Source organism: Poromitra crassiceps (genome assembly GCF_964638095.1).
Source record: "Poromitra crassiceps genome assembly, chromosome: 4".
Taxonomy (NCBI): domain Eukaryota; kingdom Metazoa; phylum Chordata; class Actinopteri; order Beryciformes; family Melamphaidae; genus Poromitra; species Poromitra crassiceps.
Genome location: NC_139626.1, coordinates 12,569,953 through 12,593,571, shown reverse-complemented (window position 1 = coordinate 12,593,571; position 23,619 = coordinate 12,569,953). Strand labels below are relative to the sequence as shown.

Here is a 23,619-nt window from a genome sequence, read left to right as displayed (position 1 = left end):
TGAGGATCATAAATGTGACAGTCCTCTCTGAAGATCATAAATGTGACAGGCCTCTCACTCTGAAGATCATAAATGTGACAGGCCTCTCACTCTGAAGATCATAAATGTGACAGGCCTCTCACTCTGAGGATCATAAATGTGACAGTCCTCTCTGAAGATCATAAATGTGACAGGCCTCTCACTCTGAAGATCATAAATGTGACAGGCCTCTCACTCTGAAGATCATAAATGTTGCAGGCCTCTCACTCTGAAGATCATAAATGTGACAGGCCTCTCACTCTGAAGATCATAAATGTTGCAGGCCTCTCACTCTGAAGATCATAAATGTGGCAGTCCTCTCTGAAGATCATAAATGTGACAGGCCTCTCACTCTGAAGATCATAAATGTTGCAGGCCTCTCACTCTGAAGATCATAAATGTGGCAGTCCTCTCTGAAGATCATAAATGTTGCAGGCCTCTCACTCTGAAGATCATAAATGTGACAGGCCTCTCACTCTGAAGATCATAAATGTGACAGGCCTCTCACTCTGAAGATCATAAATGTGACAGGCCTCTCACTCTGAAGATCATAAATGTTGCAGGCCTCTCACTCTGAAGATCATAAATGTGACAGGCCTCTCACTCTGAAGATCATAAATGTTGCAGGCCTCTCACTCTGAAGATCATAAATGTGACAGGCCTCTCACTCTGAAGATCATAAATGTGACAGGCCTCTCACTCTGAAGATCATAAATGTGACAGGCCTCTCACTCTGAAGATCATAAATGTTGCAGGCCTCTCACTCTGAAGATCATAAATGTGACAGGCCTCTCACTCTGAAGATCATAAATGTGACAGGCCTCTCACTCTGAAGATCATAAATGTGACAGGCCTCTCACTCTGAAGATCATAAATGTGGCAGGCCTCTCACTCTGAAGATCATAAATGTGACAGGCCTCTCACTCTGAAGATCATAAATCACCAGTGGATTTCTTTGTAATGCTGACCCTCAGGGTTTTCCCGTGTGTTTAAGGAAGTCAACAACATTGGCCCAGAGTAACAGCGTTCGCATCGCCTCCCAACCCGTTAAGCTGCTCCCCCGGAGCATAAACTCCCTGTCACAGGCTGCAGGCCACCTGGAACCAGTAGATTGACCTGACATTGTCTCCAATGCATAAACTGTGGCATCGCCACCATGGTCACTGTTCCCTCGTCTCAGAGTCAATGGGATGTTTGTATGGGGATTTTGGTTAAATGCCTGAAATAAGGTCTGTGGTTTATAAAAGTTTATGAAACTTCAAACTTCGTGTTCAGCAAGATAATCTTTATAAATTAGGACTTTTATGACTTTTGAAGCATTTTCTGAAAATTGTGTTAAAAAAAATCACACGCTTCAAAAGTCATAAAAGTGGTCCTCTTTTCTGCCGTCTCATAAACTTTTGTTAACCACATACCTTATTTCAGCCATTTACTGTAACCGAAATTCCCATACAAAAATCCCATTGACTTTTATACAAAATAACCAGGAAGTGCAGGGACTTGTGGTTTGGCCTACAAAAATACATCCCTGCGGTACTCTGTTTGAGTCCAAATTGGGCCGATATCAATATCGGATCACTGCATCCCTAAATATCGCCATTCATTTTTCTGACTCATGATACCTATTGTCACATTTTGTATTGCGATATATTTCATTCAAATATATTCTCAGATCCCTAATGTTTACTGTTTACTTACTTTTTCTGCCTGTGTAGCAACTTGTAACACAGCATTTGACAAGTTTTATACTAACACACACACACACACACACACCTCTTATTATTAGTCTTGTTTATAGATTGTCTGTTTCCCTCTCTCTGCAGTCATACTGTGATGACCCAGACCTGGTTCTGGAGCTGAAGAACCTCATAGTAATCTTTGCCGACACTCTACAGGTTGGTTCCGACGCCTCGCTGACAGTCAAAGCTGCATTTGACTGCATTTTTACTCTTTAATTAGCTTGGGCGTCTGGGTAGTGTAGCGATCCTCCCATGCGCAAACTCTCGCTGTCAGGTGAAAAGAAGCAGCTGGCGACTGCACATGTATTGGAGGAAGCATGTGCCAGTCTACAACTCTCCCTAGATCGGCAGAGGGGGTGGAGCAACGACCAGGACAGCAGGGGGAATTGGACAAGTACAATTGGGGAGAAATGAACGTGTGTGTGTGTGTGTGTGTGTGTGTGTGTGTGTGTGTACGTACAGGGTTATGGTTTCCCAGTGAACCGACTGTTTGACCTGCTCTTTGAGATCAGAGACCAATACAACGAGACTCTGCTGAAGAAATGGGCGCTGGTTTTCAGGTGAGCTTGGGTCTGTGTGTGGACTTACAGCTGCCTCCACCCATTAGAACATGAGAAAGGCTTTAAAGGTTTTAACTTGACAAGTAAGTGCTAAATATCGTAATACGATCATATCGTCACTTAAAGGTCCTATCCGTAAGTTTGGCCGGAAAATAAACGTTCACAAAGTGTTTTCTATTACCATACTTACATACATACCATACTTTCCCGGCAAATTGGGCGGATGTGACATTCTGCGCGTTCACGAGCCTGCTTCTTGTCCTCATGGCTCCGGCGGAAATACCAACGAAGACGGCTAACAGGAAGTGGCTAACGTTACGTTCGTCGCTAGCTGCTAGCAAAAGCAAACAACGACACAGACTCCAGAAAAAAGTCCAAACAAAATGAATAAATAAATAAATATTTATCTAGTGAAGCCCGTCTGGCCAGACAGCAGCAATGTGACCGACATCGGGGGGAAACTAGAGTCGGGACTGTGTTTTCGGTTCATGGAGGGACCTTGCTGCTTGTAGCTACTGTAATGTGGTTTTGACCAGATAATGTTAGCTGCTTGCTAATTTATTTACCACCTGGTCAGAAACTCCGCTAACATTACCGTCTTGTGTGAAGTAATGCAACCCTAACGTTACTACCATTATGCTTATGGTCATGGAACATTATTGTTTGACTGCAGTTAGCTGCGGTGGTGAGTCTGCCTATTATAACGTTAGCTTGATGCTATACACGGCTAACTAATAGATTTAGCTATATTTATATAAATTACTACCAGCCCCACTAATAAGTTACCGTCATGTGTTGATAATGAATGTAACAGTCGTAAATATGCCTAACGTTACTGTCTGTTATGCTTACGCTACATTGTTTGACTGTTCAGTTTGGTCAACTATTAGACAGTACCGGGGGAGAAGGCTCTGACTGCAGTTACTGTAGCTGCAGTGGGACTGCACATTAGTATAACGTTAGCTTGATGCTAATCGCGGCTAACTAATATTGATTTACATTTATAGAAATGACCACCGAGCTCCACTAATAACGTTACCGTCTTGTGTGGATAATGAATGTAACAGTCGTAAATATGCCTAACGTTACTGTTATGCTTAATGAAACATTGTTTGATTGTTCAGTTTGGTCAACTCCAGGCACTACACTGTACCGTACATAGAGGGGAAGCAGGGTAGTTCCTGGCTCACGGTAACGTGAATATCCTATCCATTTTCCCGCAGCCAATGTAAGCCAAAAACACGGCCAAACATGCCACAATAACGTCCGGTAATTCATCCAGAATCCTTCCTGGGCATCTCGAGGCTGATCTGACCGATAAATTGTCCAGGTTGCCGTTTTCAAGTGACTTTTATGAGTTAACGTTACAAAGCAACCAACACCTCTGCTGTTGCCAGGCAGCTGCTTGTGCGCGTGCGAGTATGGTGCCCCCGCACCAGCTCGTTCACACACTGCCTGCAGTTACTCTAACGGCCACCGGTGTCAGTAATAGTTAGAACTTACGGATAGGACCTTTAAGTATCGTGAATCGTATCGTGGGGCATCTGCTGATTCCCACCCCTACTATAATTGAGTGATACACTTTACTAAAACAATCATATAATATTACTGTATATCAGAATGTTATTTGTTTTGTGTTCACAATAGTGATGTCAGTTAGATTTGGTTAGGTCAGAGCTATGGAATATTAAATCATCCATCTTTGCTCACTACATCTTTTTTTACCCCAGGTGTGCATAAATACAGATTAAGAACTTGTTTATTAAAAAAAAAAAAAAAAAAGTGAAATAATTATCGGTTATTGGTCATTTGTCCTGCACCTGACCCACTGAGCTGATGCGCGTGCTGCACTTCCTTCTCCATTAAAAGAAGGCCTTATGTCTGACCTTAATCATAAGGCGTTAACGCTGACTGCCCTAGTCAGTATATATAGTGTTTGGCTGAGATCAAAGACCAGCATTACAAATGTAAATAATGCAAAACAACATGATATTATTTTGCCATTGTCGCTAAAGTAAATTTATGCAGACACTAAACACTGTGTTCTTTTTCCATAGGGAGATCTTTGAGTTGGACAACTACAGTCCTATCCCAGTGGAGACAGAGGAGGAGTACAAGCTGGTCCTCAGTCGTTTCCCTTTCCATGATGCTGAGATAGAGAAGGTTTGAAGCTCACAAACACACACTCTCACACACACGCACACACACACACACACACACACACACACTCACACACACACGCACACACACAGGCCTACTCAAACATTCACAGAGGGAGAGACATTCACACCGACCTTACACAGCAACAAGTTTTCTAGGTTCCTATTGAGAAGCACAGATGAAGACGGTGTCAAATATTTATTTTATTTTATACAATTGAGTTTGCAAGTTTCAAACAAATGAAACCATATTTTTCTTCAAATGTAATATTCTGATATATTGTTAAACATCACTATTTTTAGAGACGATACTTGCACATTGCAAATATATCATTACTTTCCTAGTAGCAAGTGACAAAACTAAACTAATAATACAAAAATAATCAATCAATACTTGTGAACATGAACAGCATCCTTCCAATGCAGATTAATCAGGACTCTGATGAAGTCGCACACTGCGTCGAAACGTTAGTTCAATAAAAGTTCCTATATCCACTTGATCCGTGTGCTACAGTACTTTTGGATTTGATCCAAAACCTCTCTTCGCAGAATAATAAGACTTGAACATCCGCAAAATCCGTCCCTTTCTCACAAGAGAAGCGACTCAACTCCTGGTCCAGTCTCTTGTCTCCTCCCGCCTGGACTACTGCAACGTGCTCCTGGCCGGCCTACCTGCCACCGACATCCGACCGCTTCAGCTCATTCAGAATGCTGCAGCCCGTCTGATATTCAACCAACCCAAATTCTCTCACGTCACTCCCCTCTTCCAGGAGCTCCACTGGCTTCCCATCCCGGCCCGCATCTAATTCAAGACACTGGTACTGGCCTACAGGGCAGTACACCAGTCAGCTCCCCGGTACCTGCAATCCATGGTCAGGTTCCAAACCTCTCAGCGCTCCCTTCGCTCCTCCACCAGTGCAGGTCGCCTCGCCCCTCCTTCGCTACGGGGGCTCAAAAGTCGCTCATCCCGATCTCGACTCTTCTCGTCCCTGGCACCTCAATGGTGGAACGAGCTTCCACCTTCGGTCAGGACAGCTGAATCACTGCCGATCTTTCGGAAAAGACTAAAGACACACCTTTTCAGGCTCCATCTGGGCCCTTCTTGATCTAACTTCGTTCTCTCTCTTTCTTAAAAAAAAAAAAAAAAAAAAAAAAAAAAACTAACCAACCTTGTACCACTAACCTAAACTTGTACCACTGTTCCTTCAGAAGTTGTAGTTGTCATAGACTGTGCTCTATAGTTGATTGCTCTATTGCTGACAAAAAATGTGTTATTGTAAGTCGCTTTGGATAAAAGCGTCTGCCAAATGACGTAATGTAACGTAATGTAATGTAACCTGATTAACATGTGAAATTATTTCCCCGTTTGTCTGTATGGTTATTTTGTGTCGGTTAGGTGGGGGTAAATGTTCCTTTTGTTATATTCTTGCACCCTGTACTGACAACTCAAATTCAATAAAATTAAAATGTATTTCCCATTCCCACACCATGCACACACCTCCCCCCACCACCCACCCCCTGAATTGCATGAAATTCAACACTGCAGTTTGTCGGGTCCCCAGCAGTGCATCCACCAAGTTTGAACTCAAAGGGACGAATGGTTCTAGAGATAAAGCTTTTTGTGTTGCCACTAGGTTATGAATGTTGTTGAATCCGCTGACGAGTGGTGTTGTTTTCTGTTGTTGTTTGTCTGTGTTGTTTTCTGTGTTGTTGTTGTTGTCTGTGTTGTTGTTTTCTGTGTTGTTATCTGTGTTGTTGTTTGTCTCTGTTTGTGTTGTTTGTCACTGTTGTTTTTTGTCTTTGTTGTTGTTTGTCTCTGTGTTGTTGTTTGTCACTGTTGTTTTTTGTCTGTGTTGTTGTTTTCTGTGTTGTTATCTGTGTTGTTGTTTGTCTCTGTTTGTGTTGTTGTTTGTCACTGTTGTTTTTTGTCTGTGTTGTTGTTTTCTGTGTTGTTATCTGTGTTGTTGTTTGTCTCTGTTTGTGTTGTTGTTTGTCACTGTTGTTTTTTGTCTGTGTTGTTGTTTTCTGTGTTGTTATCTGTGTTGTTGTTTGTCTCTGTTTGTGTTGTTGTTTGTCACTGTTGTTTTTTGTCTGTGTTGTTGTTTTCTGTGTTGTTATCTGTGTTGTTGTTTGTCTCTGTTTGTGTTGTTGTTTGTCACTGTTGTTTTTTGTCTGTGTTGTTGTTTGTGTTGTTTGACTGTGTTGTTGTTTGTCTCTGTTGTTGTTTGACTGTGTTGTTTGTCTGTGTGAGCAGCAGGACTTTCCTAAGAAGCTGCCCATGTCCCAGTCTGTCCCTCACATCTACACGCAAGTCAAAGAGTTCATCTACGCCAGCCTCAAGTTCTCTGAATCACTACACCGCAGGTAGGCTACACAGACACACATACACACACACACACACACACACACACACACACACACATACACACATACACAGTACACACACACACACACATACACACACACACACACACACATACACACACACACATACATACACACGCACACACACATACACGCGCACACACACATACATGCATACAGTACATGATACACACACACACACACACACACACACACACACACACACAACAGAGCATTGTGGTTTTCTCTGGTCAGCATACCTGCCAAACATTAGGCTGTGAAAAAGAGGGAGGTTTTCTGGGGTACCGGCAAATGCCTCCCTCCGTAGCTCGTGGACCCTATCTGTAAAGGGGAGTCTCCATTCTCAGTCAGATATCAGAATCAGAATCACTTTTATTGCCACAGTATGCAAGTTACATACGAGGAATTTGTCTTAGTGTCTGTATGCAGCGTAGCGGTCACATCAATATACAGAGATACAGTAAGTAGTAGGAAGCTAGCTAAAGACAATCACAACGTTGCAAGTGCAATCAAATCGAGTAAATATATTCAATATGTACATGAGTGGAGAAGATATCTTGAGGTGAGAGGTCAAGAGAGTCCTTTGGAAATGGCCATACCAGTTTTTCCCTCGCCAAAATTGAGCCTAAGTTTGACGCATTGTTTAGCCCCCTTCTCCACAAGCTAAGCTTCAAACTGAACCCGCTGCAGCCATTTGATTAGAATCGAGAGATTAAAGGGTTAAAAATAGGGAGACTCAGAAATCGTTAAAAACTGTTTTGGCAGGTATGCTGGTCAGTCAGTCCCTGTTATCAGCTGCTGCAGGTGCTCAGCAGCTGGAGATACAATGATCGTACACATTTACTTTAACACTTACATGCTAAGGGGGGTGTGTGTGCGTGCGTGCGTGTGTGTGTCTGCATACGTGTGTGTGTGTGTCTGCATACATACGTGTGTGTGTGTGTGTGTGTGTGTGTGTGTGTGTCTGCATACATACATACGTGTGTGTGTGTGTGTGTGTGTGTGTCTTGACATTTTAGCACACTCAGGTTAAGTGCTGCATTCAGTAGCTACGTTATGCTATGTTGTTGAATCACACGAGTCAGGTCGAAGCACGGTGGATTACATTTGTTGTATGAGTCTAGATTGACCAGATGATAGCCACAGGGATAATGTCCATGGGGTGGGGGGGGGGGGGACCGTTACTGAGCTGGTTGTGCTTAAAATATTGATATACCATGATACTTCCTCTTGCGAAACATTATCGATATACTGGCACCATATCGTGATATCATATTGTGACATTTATCTTGAAATATGTATTTTTTGCATTATTTTTTTCATAAATTGTTTCTGTAAATTTAATTTACACAGATTGCTACATTTATCCCCCTTCATTTGTATCCATGTGCTATGTGAGTGGACAGAATCGACGTGTTCAATCTAGTTTGTTTGTTTATCCAGTTCGACAGAGATCGACGACATGCTACGAAAGTCAACCAACCTGCTGCTGACCAGAACACTCAGTGGCTGTCTGCAAAACCTCATCAAGAAGCCTCACATAGGACTGACTGAGGTAAGAACACTGCTACTATTACTTATACTGTCACTCAGGGAAAGGGATGTATTACCGACCGGGCCCAGGCCTAGTGGCCCAAGAGCTCAGGGGGCCCGTAACCCAGAACCTCTTCACCTCTTGCCCGGGCCTGGCAGCAAATGATCCGTTAGGGCCCCAAACCCTTATTTTTGACAAAATGTTCTCATAAGTTTATGGAAAAGAGGGTTGTGCTTTGGGCTTTAATTGAGTCAACCTGTGCTGTAAATCCTGTGTTATTGAGACAGGGTCCAAAATTAGCACCAGCCACCAGTCAAATGCTGGTAAAATATGCAAGTGGCTGGTAGATTAGCTTCACTCATCACCAGCCAAAAACCCCCCAATGCTAATCTAAAATTGTAACATTCTTTAGCCACTAATGGACCCGTGGGGCAATTTGCTAATTAAAAAATCTGGTTCCGTCAGGTCACCCGCATGGGTGCTCTTTACATTTCCTGAAAGTTTCAGCCCGATCGCACGTAAAACAGCATAGCTGTGGCCGGACAAAACTCTGCTTGCAGACGGACACTTCTCATTCTTATAGAAAAAGTTAATTTTGGAGCCTCTATTGAGATACAGGTTAATTTATTTATTGTTATTGTGCTGTTGGCTTTGAGTGTATGTATGTGAGCTTTGTGCATATGTGCGCTATGCTCACTAAAACTAGAAAAACCCTGCCTAGAAACAGGCATACCATGACCTCCCTTTCTTTCTGTAGCTGGTGCAGATCATCATCAACACCACCCACCTTGAGCAGGCCTGCAAGTATCTGGAGGAGTTTATAACAAACATCACCAATGTCTCCCCCGAGACAGTACACACCACGAGACTCTACGGATTGTCCACCTTCAAGGTAATGATCGCTCTCCGTCCATTCATGTCTTTGCCCATCTATCACATGCAATATCTTAGACACCCCTGATCAATATCTTAGACACCCCTGATCAATATCTTAGACACCCCTGATCAATATCTTAGACACCCCTGATCAGATTAGGATGCACCTGGGTGGGTGATACCTTCACCACCACTTTCCAGCATTGTCAAAGTCACACTGATTGGCCCACGGGGAGCGCTTTGTTTGTTCATTTGGTCTTCTGTCCTGTGAGTAGAGCTGCCGAAAATAATCGATTCAGAGATGCATCGCGATGCTTAATAGGACGATTCTGAATCGATTAACAAATATCAAAAATCGATTATTTAATTTTTTTTATTTTTTTTATTTTTTTTTATTTTTTTTAATAATCAAATAAAATAGAATGTACCGGTAAGTACATGCAGTTGTTTATTTTAATTATGGATCATAATACAATGCAATTCCAAATGCACTTTTATTTTAAAAGTAGCCACACAGTGAGAAAAAAGAAAGTGAGAAAAAATAAATCATGTATTGCGGAAAAAGTGATGCATCGATTTAAGATGCATCGCGATGCATCGGAGATGCATCGAGATGCATCGTATAATCGAATCGAATCGAATCGTAGACTTGTATAATCGTATCGAATCGTGAGATCAGTGAAGATGCACAGCTCTACCTGTGAGTGGGACGTGTGTGTAATGTCCTGTGAGCGGGACGTGTGTGTAATGTCCTGTGAGTGGGACGTGTGTGTAATGTCCTGTGAGTGGGACATGTGTGTAATGTCCTGTGAGTGGGACGTGTGTGTAACGTCCTGTGAGTGGGACGTGTGTGTGTAATGTCTGTCCTGTGAGCGGGACGTGTGTGTAATGTCTGTCCTGTGAGCGGGACGTGTGTGTAATGTCCTGTGAGTGGGACGTGTGTGTAATGTCCTGTGAGTGGGACGTGTGTGTAATGTCCTGTGAGTGGGACGTGTGTGTAATGTCCTGTGAGTGGGACGTGTGTGTAATGTCCTGTGAGTGGGACGTGTGTGTAATGTCCTGTGAGTGGGACGTGTGTGTAATGTCTGCCTCAATGGGAGGAGTCAATTAGGGGTGTCACGGTACACAAAAGTCACGGTACGGTACGTACCTCGGTTTTGGGGTCACGGTTCGGTACGAAAACGGGGAAAAAAGCAACAAATTCCAAATTCTGTTTTTTTCCCTTTGAATTTGTCTGAATTCTGCTTTTTACTAGGGATGCACCGATCGATCGGCACGTGACCGGAAATGGCCGATTTCCACGTGATCGGCCTCGATCGGTGATCTGCGCCGGTCACTCTAAAATGCCGATTCTGTGAGCCGATTTTCAAAGTGACGTGCGCGCACCCAAAAGCAGCGAGACCGAGACGGATGAGTTGCTGCCAAAACGAAAGCTGCCACTACACACATGCCACAGCATGTCTTCGTCAGTGTGGAGTCGCGGACTGGAGGGGCCGGGTAGGTTGTTTGGAGTCCACTGCAGTCTGAGTGGCTCGCTTCACCTCACCCCTCTTCCGCGACCAGCTGCACTCCACATCACCGCTGCCTGCTGCTGCTGCTGCTGCTATCTGCCAGTCACGTTGTAACGTGCATGCAGGAGAGGACTTTTGTTTCGTATTGTGAATAGAACGACGAACATAATAATAAAACGCATCGGACCAGTGTGCAAGGTTTACTGTGCGAGATGATTTTTTTTCGAATGGCGGATTAAAAAAAACGGACTGTGTGTAAACTACGATATTCAAACTGAGTCAACTCAAACTCATTTCCTCATCTAGGCTACTCAATAACAGCCAAATCCACAACTGTAGAGTGGGCATGGCTTCGAAGGTCTCTGGGCTCCACATAGGCTATAAACTCCTTGTCCATGGATAACATTTTGATGTTTATTTATTTTATTTTATTACGGTAGTTTATTTGGCAGGGACATATACAAAAAAAACATTAAACCCCATAGGGGAAGATATGCTTTGTAACAGATTTAGCCATAGGCTACTTTTCATCTGAAGCCCCTGTTCTGTTGCACGTTTTTTCTTTTGGAAAAGTAAATGCATGTTAGCTGTGGGATATACTGGAATTAATTGTTTTATATTCATTGTATTTACACAAAAAAGAACAGCTCTGTCCAGTAACCTGGAACACTTTTATTTTTAGATGTTTTTGAGTGAGATCGTCCTACCTCATGCAAATGATAAGAAATGTGACATGAATGTTAATTTTCTATTAAAGCAAAGTAAAAAAAAAAAAAAAACGTCAAAAAATAACCCGTCAATTATTGTTCTTAGAAAGAAAATCGGAATCGGCAAAAATCGGTATCGGCAAGTCAGACTATATTCAAAAATCGGAAATCGGAATCGGCCAACAAAATCGCAATCGGTGCATCCCTACTTTTTACGCTAATTTTACCATCAGAAATAGTGTCTAATAAGTGGGAATGAATAAATGTCCACTATTTAATAAGATCTAGGCAATCCACACAAAAAGGTTTTACTCTAGAGCAGTGATTTTCAAAGTGTGGGGTGCGCCTCCCTCTCAGATGTCTGTATTCCAGCTGTTTGACAGGGCAAAGGCATTTCCCCCCACTTTAAATCTTTATTGTACACAAGTTTGTAAACAGAGCGCATGTGTGGAGTAGCCTAATACTCCCACCAACCCCTCCCCCTGTTGTATTTGTTTTATGTAGCATTTGCTTATTGATGTGTTTGATTTAAGCACTAATTTGGAATCCTATCTAAAAGCGGCCACTAGGCGGCAGTATTTCATTAGTCAACGTCAAAATACCTACATGTTCAGTAGAAGAAGAATAAAACTGCAGAAGAAGAATAACTTCTTACTGTTGAAACTGTTGAAATACCCCCACTGTCTGACAGACAACGGGGTGGGTTTCACTTTCCCAGTAAGTACGGGAAAGAATCCTGTCAGCGCCCTAACGTTATTGGATGCGAGTTTTGTTTAACATAATATGATTACGTTCACTCATCTAATGGATTATTGGAACATGACAAGGAGTCATCCCCTCTTCCTCACCGCATCTTGCTTCATCCCACGCGATGTAAGTTGCTTGTTTACAAGTTAACAGCTTTGAGTTATGTAACGTTTAGCCGCAACGCGCAACTATAAAGGACTTTGTCACGGCTACGTAACGTTACATTGGCAAGCTTACCTCGTTGGCTTGATGTTGACAGAATTTGCAAAACAGCTTATCGCCACAAAACGTTCCATTCTGTGAACGCGGATTTCTATGGCCCTTGTGTTGTTTTGGTGTGTCTTCTTCTGTGGCGTTTAATTCAATTCAATTCAATGGCGTTCAAACAGCGTTTAGGTGCTTCTGGATTTGACGTATTCGTCGTGTCGTTTCACGTGCCATGAAACGACGTACCGTGATGCCCGTACCGTGAACTCACGGGACGAATACATGTACCGTAACACCCCTAGAGTCAATACATTCATATTTTCCCCCTTGTCCTGAAAAAGTAGCTAGATTTGTGGCTTTTGAGAGATTAACTCGCCATCTGAGAAGTGACCAAGTGAAGTGTTAAATCAAGAGGATGAAATAGGAGAAAGGAATGAGCTGGGCTTGTGTGCAGGATGCTCGTCACGCCGCTGAGGGGGAGATCTATACCAAACTGAACCAGAAGATCGACGAGTTTGTCCAGCTGGCGGACTACGAGTGGGGCATGTCCGAGTCGGACGGCCGTGCCTCCGGATACCTCATGGACCTCATCAACTTCCTGCGCTCCACGTTCCAGGTCTTCACGCACCTGCCGGTGAGTTGGCTCCGCCCTACTGGGCTTCGACACTTCCCCACCGCCTACCACTACCACCGCCGCCGCTTTATGGGAATTGTGGAAGTTGGGTTCTTTCATTTTGTTTTTAGATGTCGTTGCTTTTAAGTGGTGTTTTGTGTTACATAGAGGTGTCAGTGTTAATGGTGTTTTTGTGAATGAAAGTAGGGATGATATTTTTCACCCATGTGAAAACAATATGGTAACACTTTATATTAAAGTCCTATTGATAAGCACTTGTTAATAGCTAATAAGGTCCTTATAAGGCCCTAATAAAGTGCTTACTAACACTATTATGTGTTAATAACACTACATTAGGGTGCACTTATTAACAGTTAATCTCTAAGATTCCAGTGTTCTCTTGGGTGACACCTATGACGATGAGTGGTAATTGCAGTGTTATTATGTGACATTTGTCAGTTTGTTCGGCCATATTATAACCACCCATAATGCTAGCAGAGACCGGAAAAAAGTAGCATGTTATCCTACTTCACACAAGAGTTGTCGGGAAGCTACCTACAGTAACCTACAGAGTGATGGCCGTTCCATTAAAACTGGGCAACGGGAATGGGACAGTTAAATATCATCACACTCAAGTTGTCGATGTTTGCCATTGTTAGCAATAACAGTTGATAACAATGCATTTCGCTGTATTTTGCGCATACAAACACTGCAGCAACATGTCCACACAGATAGAAGTTAGACAGTGCTGTGTGTATACAGCTGATTTTAATGAGACAAAAAAAGACAGCAGTGCTACTGTAATAAACAAGTATTTACTACGATTTTAATTACTGTTGATGCACGGCGCAGCCATCTTGGATTTTTGAGGTCAGGGCTGCTGAGGCTCCTCCGAGTTTGGCAGAGAAAATCCGAGCACTGGTGACGTCACCATCGGAGCTCATGACCTTTGAACCGTCACATTCCGGTTTCCCAATTTTAATGGAACGGCCCATGAGTCTATTGTGTCATCTCCGCCCACACTGTGTCCCCACATACACCAAGTTCATAAATGCTGCAATACTGAAAATGCAAAGGCTTCCATCAATGGACCCTAGGTTCAATCACCATTGTGTTAACTCACTATCAGATAGATAGTGACTTAACAGACATTATTTACATGAAAATCTTAAACTGTTTTTTTGCATCTACCTAGTGATAATAAGCATAACCTTATTACCTATTAACAAGTGATTATAAATATGACTTTAATATAAAGTGTTACAAAACAAACTTTGCATTTTGCGAGTTTTTAATTCTAAATACGATTTTAGCATTTTGTTCATTACCCCTCCCATTGTTTCTGCTCTTTTCTTCTTTTTTGCATAAAACAGATCACATCCCTATTAAAATCCATGTCAAGTGTTTGAAAATGTATCGTGATATATTGTGAATTATAAAACGGGTATCTCAAATCAAGCGATCTGATTGGTTCAATGCCGTGGTATATTGAGCATATACCACGGCTATGACGTTATCCCTGCACAATTCAGTGTCCCTCCGTGTCTGAGTTCAAGCAGCGCTGCAGACAGGTCCGTAGTTACCAACTAGTAGTAGTTTTAGTTATGTGTTTATTTGTATAGTAGTAGCAACTACTCTCAAACTCCTCTCAAAATGCCCCTGAATGACTGAAACACTAGCATGTACAAGTCACATTTCTTCCAATGGTAAAATTAGTTTTGAAATCCGTTGCTCGGCTGTTGAGATAATTGTGTACTACAACTATGAAATTGACTAGCTAAACCGGAGATAGCCTGTGTTGCTAGCTGCTAGCTAGCTGCTGTACGTTACCTATGTTACACAGCAACTGCCTCGCTCAATGTGCAGGCAGCCAGGAAGGACTATTTTAGTTTGAACATTATTTATTATGAATAAAAACTATTTCAATTGGAGTGTGTCTATTACTTTCATATTGCCATACTTGGTAACCGTTTTATAAAAACAATAGCTCACTTCCGAACGTGATGTGTGGTGGCCTTCAAAAACCCTTCACATGGTGACATTTTGACATTTTCATTTTTTTGCCATTTCCATAAATTATAAATTCTCCCCATATATAACTTTTTGAATGACTGAGATAGCTCTCTCAGATCAAAAGTTATGACTATTTTAATCTGTTATGTGTCTAACAGTCCATTTTCTACAGTGGCATTCCACCAAAACCATAATAATGAACAATTCCACCAAAACCACAAAAATAAATTCTTTCCCTTTGGCCTAGTGTGAACTATTGCTTAATTGCAGTATGGCAAATGAAGTGAATATGCCAAATTAATTGTGTAATTACACCATTATTACATGAATAAGGAACCTGTAATTACAAAACGGTACTTGTGTTTTCTCTAGTCGTTAATGGTTTTAAGCCATGTTTGGTGATGGCAAAGTGTGAAGGACTTAAGTCATGACATAAGTGCATCTCCATCTTGCCACTATGTGTCAAATGAAAAGATGAGTGTGATTTGGCCTGGATAGCTGGCAACCCCTTCCATTCTCTCTCAGTGGACTGCTTGCCTGCTCTTCTTTCCAACTTCTGTTCTCCTGTCTCAAATGAGTTCTATTTTCTTTTTTTCTTAAGACTTTTTTCAAGAATCTCTCCTGTCTCTCCATCCACAACCCCTGCCATGAAAAGTGCTCTAACCGATTTGCTACCAATTTTGAGTTACTGATTCTTTTGACTTCTGTCAAGCATGCTAAATCTCTCTAGATGAAATCTACCTCCTCCTGTCCATTTATTGTTGCCACACTTCTTTTCTCCTCCTCCTCCTCCTTTCCTCCCTCCTTCCATGTTTGGTTGGTTTGGGCCGGGGGTGTCTCTGCTGGTTTGGGGGTGTCTCTGCTCAGAATAACAACAATGACCATGCCTCCATGTCGGTAAGTATCCCTGCCTGTCACACCACTGTGCTGCCACAGTACAGGGAGAGGGGAGATGAAAGCATGCTCATATCTGACTGTGGTGTGGAACGTCCTCCACTACTGTGTGGTGGAACGTCCTCCACTACTGTGTGGTGGAACGTCCTCCACTACTGTGTGGTGGAACGTCCTCCACTACTGTGTGGTGGAATGTCCTCCACTACTCCAGGCTTGTTGCATCTTCCTGCACTCGTAATACACGTGAAGTATTTATTTATTTTTTACATTTGCGTTATAAAGCATTCAGCTAATGCTCTTATTGGTTATAAAGCATTCAGCTAACGATCTTATTGGTTATAAAGCATTCAGCTAACGCTCTTATTGGTTATAAAGCATTCAGCTAACGCTCTTATTGGTTATAAAGCATTCAGCTAACGCTCTTATTGGTTATAAAGCATTCAGCTAACGCTCTTATTGGTTATAAAGCATTCAGCTAACGCTCTTTTGGTTATAAAGCATTCAGCTAACGCTCTTATTGGTTATAAAGCATTCAGCTAACGCTCTTATTGGTTATAAAGCATTCAGCTAACGCTCTTATTGGTTATAAAGCATTCAGCTAATGATCTTATTGGTTATAAAGTATTCAGCTAACGCTCTTATTGGTTATAAAGTATTCAGCTAACGATCTTATTGGTTATAAAGCATTCAGCTAACGCTCTTATTGGTTATAAAGCATTCAGCTAACGCTCTTATTGGTTATAAAGCATTCAAGAAAAGCATTCTATTTTCCAAGATGCAGCGCGCAGCAGCCGACATGCCAGGCATGAAGTCAATGCAAGTTGTGAAGGGAGAGGGGCCGGAGGAGCAGCTCCGAGCCAGGCGCTGAGGAAAAGAAAGTGTTTCTGGTGTGACCGCTTTAGCGTGGCACTCAGCATCACTCAGCTTCAGCGTGGCTTTGGCGTATGGTGTGAAGAAAGGCTTAATGTTGAGCCCTGTCTAGTGTATTTTACAGTTACATTCACTCATAACTAACGTGTTACTGTAATTCTATTACTTTCCCAGTATTGTAAGTCGCTTTGGACAAAAGCATCTGCTAAATGACGTAATGTAATGTAATGTAATGTAACTACTAATCTAAGGGATTACAATTTCCAAAACAGTAATTATATTACAGTTACTAATCTAAGTAACTTCAAGTTACTACATTACTAGCTCTAGCACTGGCACAGTGCTAAAACAAAGTGTGGAGATAGGTCTGGCTATGTTAGACTACTGCATTGCCAGAACATGAGTAGTTTTTTCTCACGGACACAGCTCGCACGCCCGACTGGCAACTCTTGTCTGAAATTTGTCCCAAAATTAATCTACATCCTTCCAGATGCTATTTCTATCCACCCAGGAGGACAGGTGGTCCTTAAGCTCGAGACCTGATTGATTGCTACTAAGTAGGGATGTCAACGGTTAACCGTTAATCGATTAACCGTCGCTAACGTCGTTGTTCGGTTATTGCTGTCGGTCTATCAGTTAATATTAAAAAAAAAAAAAAAAAAATTGACACGTTTTTTGAGTTTCCTTGCAGATTTTGCACAGTGTTTTGCATCATGCAACTATTTTGTTCAAATCAAATTTTGTTTAATTGTTTGCAGCAAATCGAAATAGGCTATATTTTGTTTAAGTTTTTATGCTGCAAAAGACAGTAGGCCTAATGTGAAAAAATCAAAAGAAATAACAGATTGTTGTTGTTGTAATGTTTACATAAACAGGAAATAAAGCTCTCAAAAATATATTTCCTTGTCATCCATATAAGAGCCAGAATGATTTTGGAATGATTACCTGATCAAAATGTGGCAATAAACTTATAAATTTCAGCAAAGCCAACAAAAAATAAAGGCATAATTCTAACACAAAAAGCATTAACATTTCAGCATCTAAATAGACACGCCTTGTTTGGGCATGAGCTCATTGAGTAAATAGACAAAAAAAAAAAAAAAAAAAAAAAAATTAATATTAAAAAATTATGAATTAACCGATAGGTTAATCGATTATTAGCGTCGGTTAATCGAAAGTGAAATTAACCGAAAATTGACATCCCTACTACTAAGTGTGTTTTTGTTTTCTAGTGGGTCGTTCTTAATAATCCTTCAGGGGCTTAGGACCATTCAAAGGAATTCAAAGGCTTAATATGTGTAGTCAGTTTAAAATGTATAGAAGTTTGACAGAATAGCGACGGTGTCTTGATCATTGTCTTACTCGACAATTTTCTGTTTTTGTTTGTTTTTTAAGCTTCTGGTGGATTTTTATTTGTCTCCCTGCTTTGCTCTGTTGAATTTGGAGCTATGAGAGCACATGGCACCAGGCCGTGGAATGTATGAAAATGGATTCTGGGTAATGCGGTCCCTTTGAGGGCAGTGCTGTCGGTTCACTTCGCCCCCTCAGGATGATCACACAGTCAGTCAAGTATGAAAGTAGGACTTGTTGAGACTTCTCTTTCTGTTCAATAAGAGAGTGCTGCTCGTGCACATCCAAAACTTCTCTTTCTGTTCAATAAGAGAGTGCTCGTGCACATCCAAAACGGGAGGTGCTGGTCGCAGCAAGAGAAATCAAAATGCTAGATAAAAACAAACTTCTCAGGAACAAGTCCATATGAGGACCGCACACTCCCAAAAATCCACGGGATGACCAAACTTTTCAAAAAGACATGATTTATTTGCAACAAGAACGTGTTTCGCAGGTGTGCTTCATCAGGTTAATTCATGAATTCATGAATGAACCTGAAAATCAAGTACCGGTAGTACAGTACCAACAAGCTTTCATACTAAATTATTTGGAGTCAGTAGGCGGACTTGTGTGATACTAACTCGTTTGGAATCAATAGGCTGACTTGTGTCTAGGGATGGAACGATTATACATTTTGAGTCTGAGGAAAAACCGCAATTTCACGACTATTATTATGGACAGATCGTTAGTATTGTGGTACATGCAGTGCACATTCTATCAGTTGCATTTCTATGTCTGAAAGACGCCTCCAAAGTTTTCCTCCCCTCCCCTTTTTCAATTGGCAAAGTGCAGATGGAGGACGACACGGAGGGGGAGTTGGTTTGACTTGTGAAAAGTAAATAAATAGCCGGAACTTATTTCCAAACATGGACGCCTGGCACAGTGATATGCACACAGCGCCTCAAAAGCACTATGGCAACTAATGTTACTTAAAAAAAAGGATTGAGGATTGCACACAGCGCCTGCTTGTGGTGTTGTTTAGGATTGCACACAGCGCCTGCTTGTGGTGTTGTTTAGGATTGCACACTGCGCCTGCTTGTGGTGTTGTTTAGGATTGCACACAGCGCCTGCTTGTGGTGTTGTTTAGGATTGCACACAGCGCCTGCGCTATCCTTCTTCTTGTCCCTTTTGTTTTGTTGACGGAAGTAACATTAGTTTCCATGGTGCTTTCGAGGCGCTGTGTGCATATCACTGCGCCAGGCGTCCATGTGTGGACAGAAGTTCCGGCTATGTGTTTACTTCAAAAATAGTCTCTTAAAACAGACGAGTTGGCTCTTGCAAATTTCAAATGCTTCCGCCTACATGTCTGTACTTCAAGTTGGGAACACTTTTTTTCCCAACTTCCTTTGACCAGGCTCTGTGGGCATGAAGTACAGACTGTATATGATGCATTCGCAGAATGTAGAAGAGAGATTCTGGTTTGAGAGACTACTTTGAAAATGACTGTTCCTCGTAATTTTGGATTATTATTTCACAGTGTGGTGAGTGCACGAGTCACAACTTGTACATACTGTATGAGTGTTTTGGCGCTGTTGGAATGTGTATTTTTGGTGACTGAACCGTGTACCGTCCACTACCATTCAGCTGCTCAGCTGACTAGCACGAGGGGTGCACCACACTTTCTACTGCACGCACAGATTTAATTTAATTTATTTTATTTAGCCTTTATTTAACCAGGCAAATCAATTAAGAACAAATTCTTATTTACAATGACGGCCTGGCAAGAGACAAGGCCTCTTGAAGGGAGGGGGGGGGGCAAATAAATAAATCAGGTTAAATGTTTAAAAAGGCAACAGTACATAAACCATCTAAACACTTCAACATAAACAGATAAAGTAGTGGTACACATTAGGGATGCAACGGTATGAGTTTTTGACGGTATGATAACCTTGGACAAAAATACCACGGTTTCACGGTATCGCGGTATTGCGGACCTTTATGTGTAAAAAATGCCAATGAACAAAATTTATTTTATTTTTAACAGTTTGCTGAATTGTGGACTGAGAAAAAATGTTAATGTAACCTCCAACTGTAATGACAGTTAACTGGCAAGTATGTGTTAATATAGTTTGTTATTATACTATGTTAATATAGTACTGTTCTTACTTATAAATGTAAACGATTTAATCTAATTAATTTGATGTGAAACTAAAACATCATAATAATATCAAATACACGCTTCTCTTTTGTAATGGGTGAACACTGGACACAATTATTGTTTCCTCACACACACACACACACACACACACACACAGCCTCTGTCCCTGTTTCTGTCTCTCTCTCTCTCTCTCTCTCTCACTCACACACACAAAGTTTGTGCATAATTTTCCACTGACAGGTTGGAGGAGTCTTTCGTCATTATCTAATGTTACTTCTCTTCAGTGCAATACGTTTTGATAACGACCTGCTGTACAGCGACGTTCGCTCAGTCAACTAACGTTAACGTTAGTTAGTGGAGAAAGATAGCTGGTGTTAGCTAGCTAATTAGCCATGTTAGCTGCCTCAGTAGGTAACGTTAGCATAGAGAGAGCATTTATTAGACGTTTGTTAGCTACTCCTCAAACCTGCGGGTGGAAATAGTTTATGTCCAATGCGATGTATGTTGAAGCAAGACAACGTTTTAATGTAGCTTGAATTTGACAAATAACGACGGGTCGTGCTCACGCAGATCTAAGCCCTGGCCATCCTAGGCTCAACGCGAGACTCATCAGTCATTCTGATGAGTCTCGCGTTAAGGCTATGGCCATCTGTGATTTTACAATAGCCAAAATATTCCCATACAGCCGACGTCGTCTTTTTAGATGGGGGGAAAGTTCAGGGGGGTCCTTCCTTGCGTTCTCCTGCTTTATCACACACACGGTTGTAAACACAGTCAAGGACAGCTCCTCACTACTGTGCGTCTAGGTAGGCATGCAGCAAGGGGGAGGGGCCGCGTAAGCTGCACTCTGCAAGCAACCGGCACGTTGTTTTGGGGAAACAGCTGATACCGTGGAGAAGGTATGACGGCAAATCTTAGTGGTTTTGATACCGTGACTTTTTCAAACCGGGGTATACCTTCAAACCGGAAACCGCTGCATCCCTAGTACACATGCAGCATTTCAGACATACTGGAGCTAAATGACAGCAGCATGCAAACATTTATAAACCCAACTAAGCACAGCGATAGTAAGAAGTTAAAAGGACAAAGGGACACAATCAAATATACCAATCAGCAATATACAGTCATAACATTTGCAGCATATATTCCACTTACATATACTCATGACAACAAGCAGAACAGTACAAAAAAAAAAAAAAAGCAAGATAGCAGTGGCCAGTGGGACGGGCAACACGAAAGGAACAGACACCAATGAGCCAACAAACAGTGGAGGGGGTTGGGGATGTTACTGGGTTGAGAAACAGTTGCAGGTGTCAATGAGAATGTTCATAATAGAGTCCTTGAATGCTGATTTAGGCATAAAAGTGTCCAGTTTGAGTGTTTTCTGTAGTTTGTTCCCTTTCACTGGCAGCAGCAGCCCTGAATGAGGTTTGACCAAGTACAGTGTTTGTTATTAGAATCTTTAGGAGAATGTGTTGAGCAGAGCGAGTATTGTAAGCACTAGATGTCATTTGCAACAGGTGGCACAGAGGAGAGAAAGACCATTCAGCTGCTCAGCTGACTAGCAGGAAGGGTGCACCACACTTTATACTGCATGCACAGAGGAGAGAAAAACCATTCAGCTGCTCAGCTGACTAGCAGGAGGGGTGCACCACACTTTATACTGCACGCACAGAGGAGAGAAGGACCATTCAGCTGCTCAGCTGACTAGCGGGAGAGGTGCACCGCACTTTATACTGCACGCACAGAGGAGAGAAAGACCATTCAGCTGCTCAGCTGACTAGCAGCAGGGGGGCACTGCACTTTCTATTGCACGCACAGAGGATAGAAAGACCATTCAGCTGCTCAGCTGACTAGCAGGAGGGGTGCGCCGCACTTTCTACTGCACGCACAGAGGAGAGAAAGACCATTCAGCTGCTCAGCTGACTAGCAGCAGGGGTGCACTGCACTTTCTATTGCATGCACAGAGGAGAGAAAGACCATTCAGCTGCCTAGCAGGAGTGGTGCACCGCACTTTCTACTGCACACACAGAGGAGAGAAAGACCATTCAGCTGCTCAGCTGACTAGTAGGAGGGGTGCACCACACGCAGAGAGAAAGACCATTCAGCTCCTCAGCTGACTAGTAGGAGGGGTGCACCACATTTTATACTGCACGCACAGAGGAGAGAAAGACCATTCAGCTGCTCAGCTGACTGGCAGCAGGGGTGCACTGCACTTTATACTGCACGCACAGAGGAGAGAAAGACCATTCAGCTGCTCAGCTGACTGGCAGCAGGGGTGCACTAGCCTGGGTAAACCCATCCCCCACGTGACCTGCTCTCAGACCTGTTCTCAGTCACTAGGTGAGTGACTGGGAACTGAGAGAGCAGGTCACGTGGGGGCTGGGTTTACCTAGGCTAGGGGTGCACTGCACTTTATACTGCACACACAGAGAGAAAGGCATCTACATTCTCATAACGGGAATATGGCAAATAGGCGAATCTCCCAAAATGTTGGCGTGTTCCTTTAACAGAAGTGTTAAGTGTTAAGAGTACTGGTTGTGCTTCATCCTTAAAGGATAATTTTGTGTGTGTTTTTTTCAACCTGGACCCTATTTTTCACACTGTATATGTCTAAGGGACTCATCGTGACATCATCTTTTCAAATTGGTTGAGTACTCACCAAGATAGCCTTGTTTACAGCTCGAGCAATATCGTCAAACAACTACCAGTGTAACCCAGTTGGGCAGTTGGGCACCGTCATTCCACGTTCGCTAAAATGGGCGAAACAATCAATCAATCGCTCGCGCTTGTTGCCCGACTGCATTTCATTCCAGAATCACGTTTGGTAGCCTATACAGGAGAGCCATTTAGTTCAGTTGCCACTAAGCTGTGCGGAACTGCGGGATTACTTGGCCCTTGTATTATCAGCGCTGTTGCAATTCTAATTAATGATCTGCGTCTCTGCTCGTTTGTGAAGCGGTAGTCTAATCTGACGGACTGCGGTGGGCCTGGCAACATAGCCTATCTTATAGGTCACGCAATACTAGGATAGCCTATAATATGTTATTCATGATTGCATTTAGGTCACACAAGATTAGGCTATTATGCTGTTAATGAATTTATTTATTTATTTGGAATATTTATATTCCAAATATATATATTTATTTATATATCTGCCGGCTCACTGCACATGATGCCGGCCAAAAGCTGCAATTGCTGGCTAACTGAATCCCTGACTGATGTCACTGATGATATCACCAATGTACCTAAATTTGAATGTCAAAGTGGGGTCACAAGCCAAAAATGCAAAATTTGTT

The 23,619-nt window shown here is 42.3% G+C and overlaps 1 protein-coding gene across 2 annotated transcripts in view; it reads left to right on the top strand.

Annotated features, from left to right (window-relative positions):
* exoc6 (exocyst complex component 6) overlaps nt 1–23,619 on the top strand; it is a gene marked incomplete at its 5' end in the record, with an annotated part of 76,760 nt that overhangs the window by 37,740 nt on the left and 15,401 nt on the right. For both annotated transcript variants that reach the window (XM_083634854.1, XM_083634855.1), the window contains 7 exons: nt 1,842–1,913; nt 2,220–2,317; nt 4,375–4,480; nt 6,731–6,840; nt 8,305–8,416; nt 9,153–9,287; nt 12,898–13,077. In XM_083634854.1, coding sequence (XP_083490980.1) covers nt 1,842–1,913; nt 2,220–2,317; nt 4,375–4,480; nt 6,731–6,840; nt 8,305–8,416; nt 9,153–9,287; nt 12,898–13,077 — 813 coding nt within the window. The remainder of the gene's footprint in view (nt 1–1,841; nt 1,914–2,219; nt 2,318–4,374; nt 4,481–6,730; nt 6,841–8,304; nt 8,417–9,152; nt 9,288–12,897; nt 13,078–23,619) is intronic.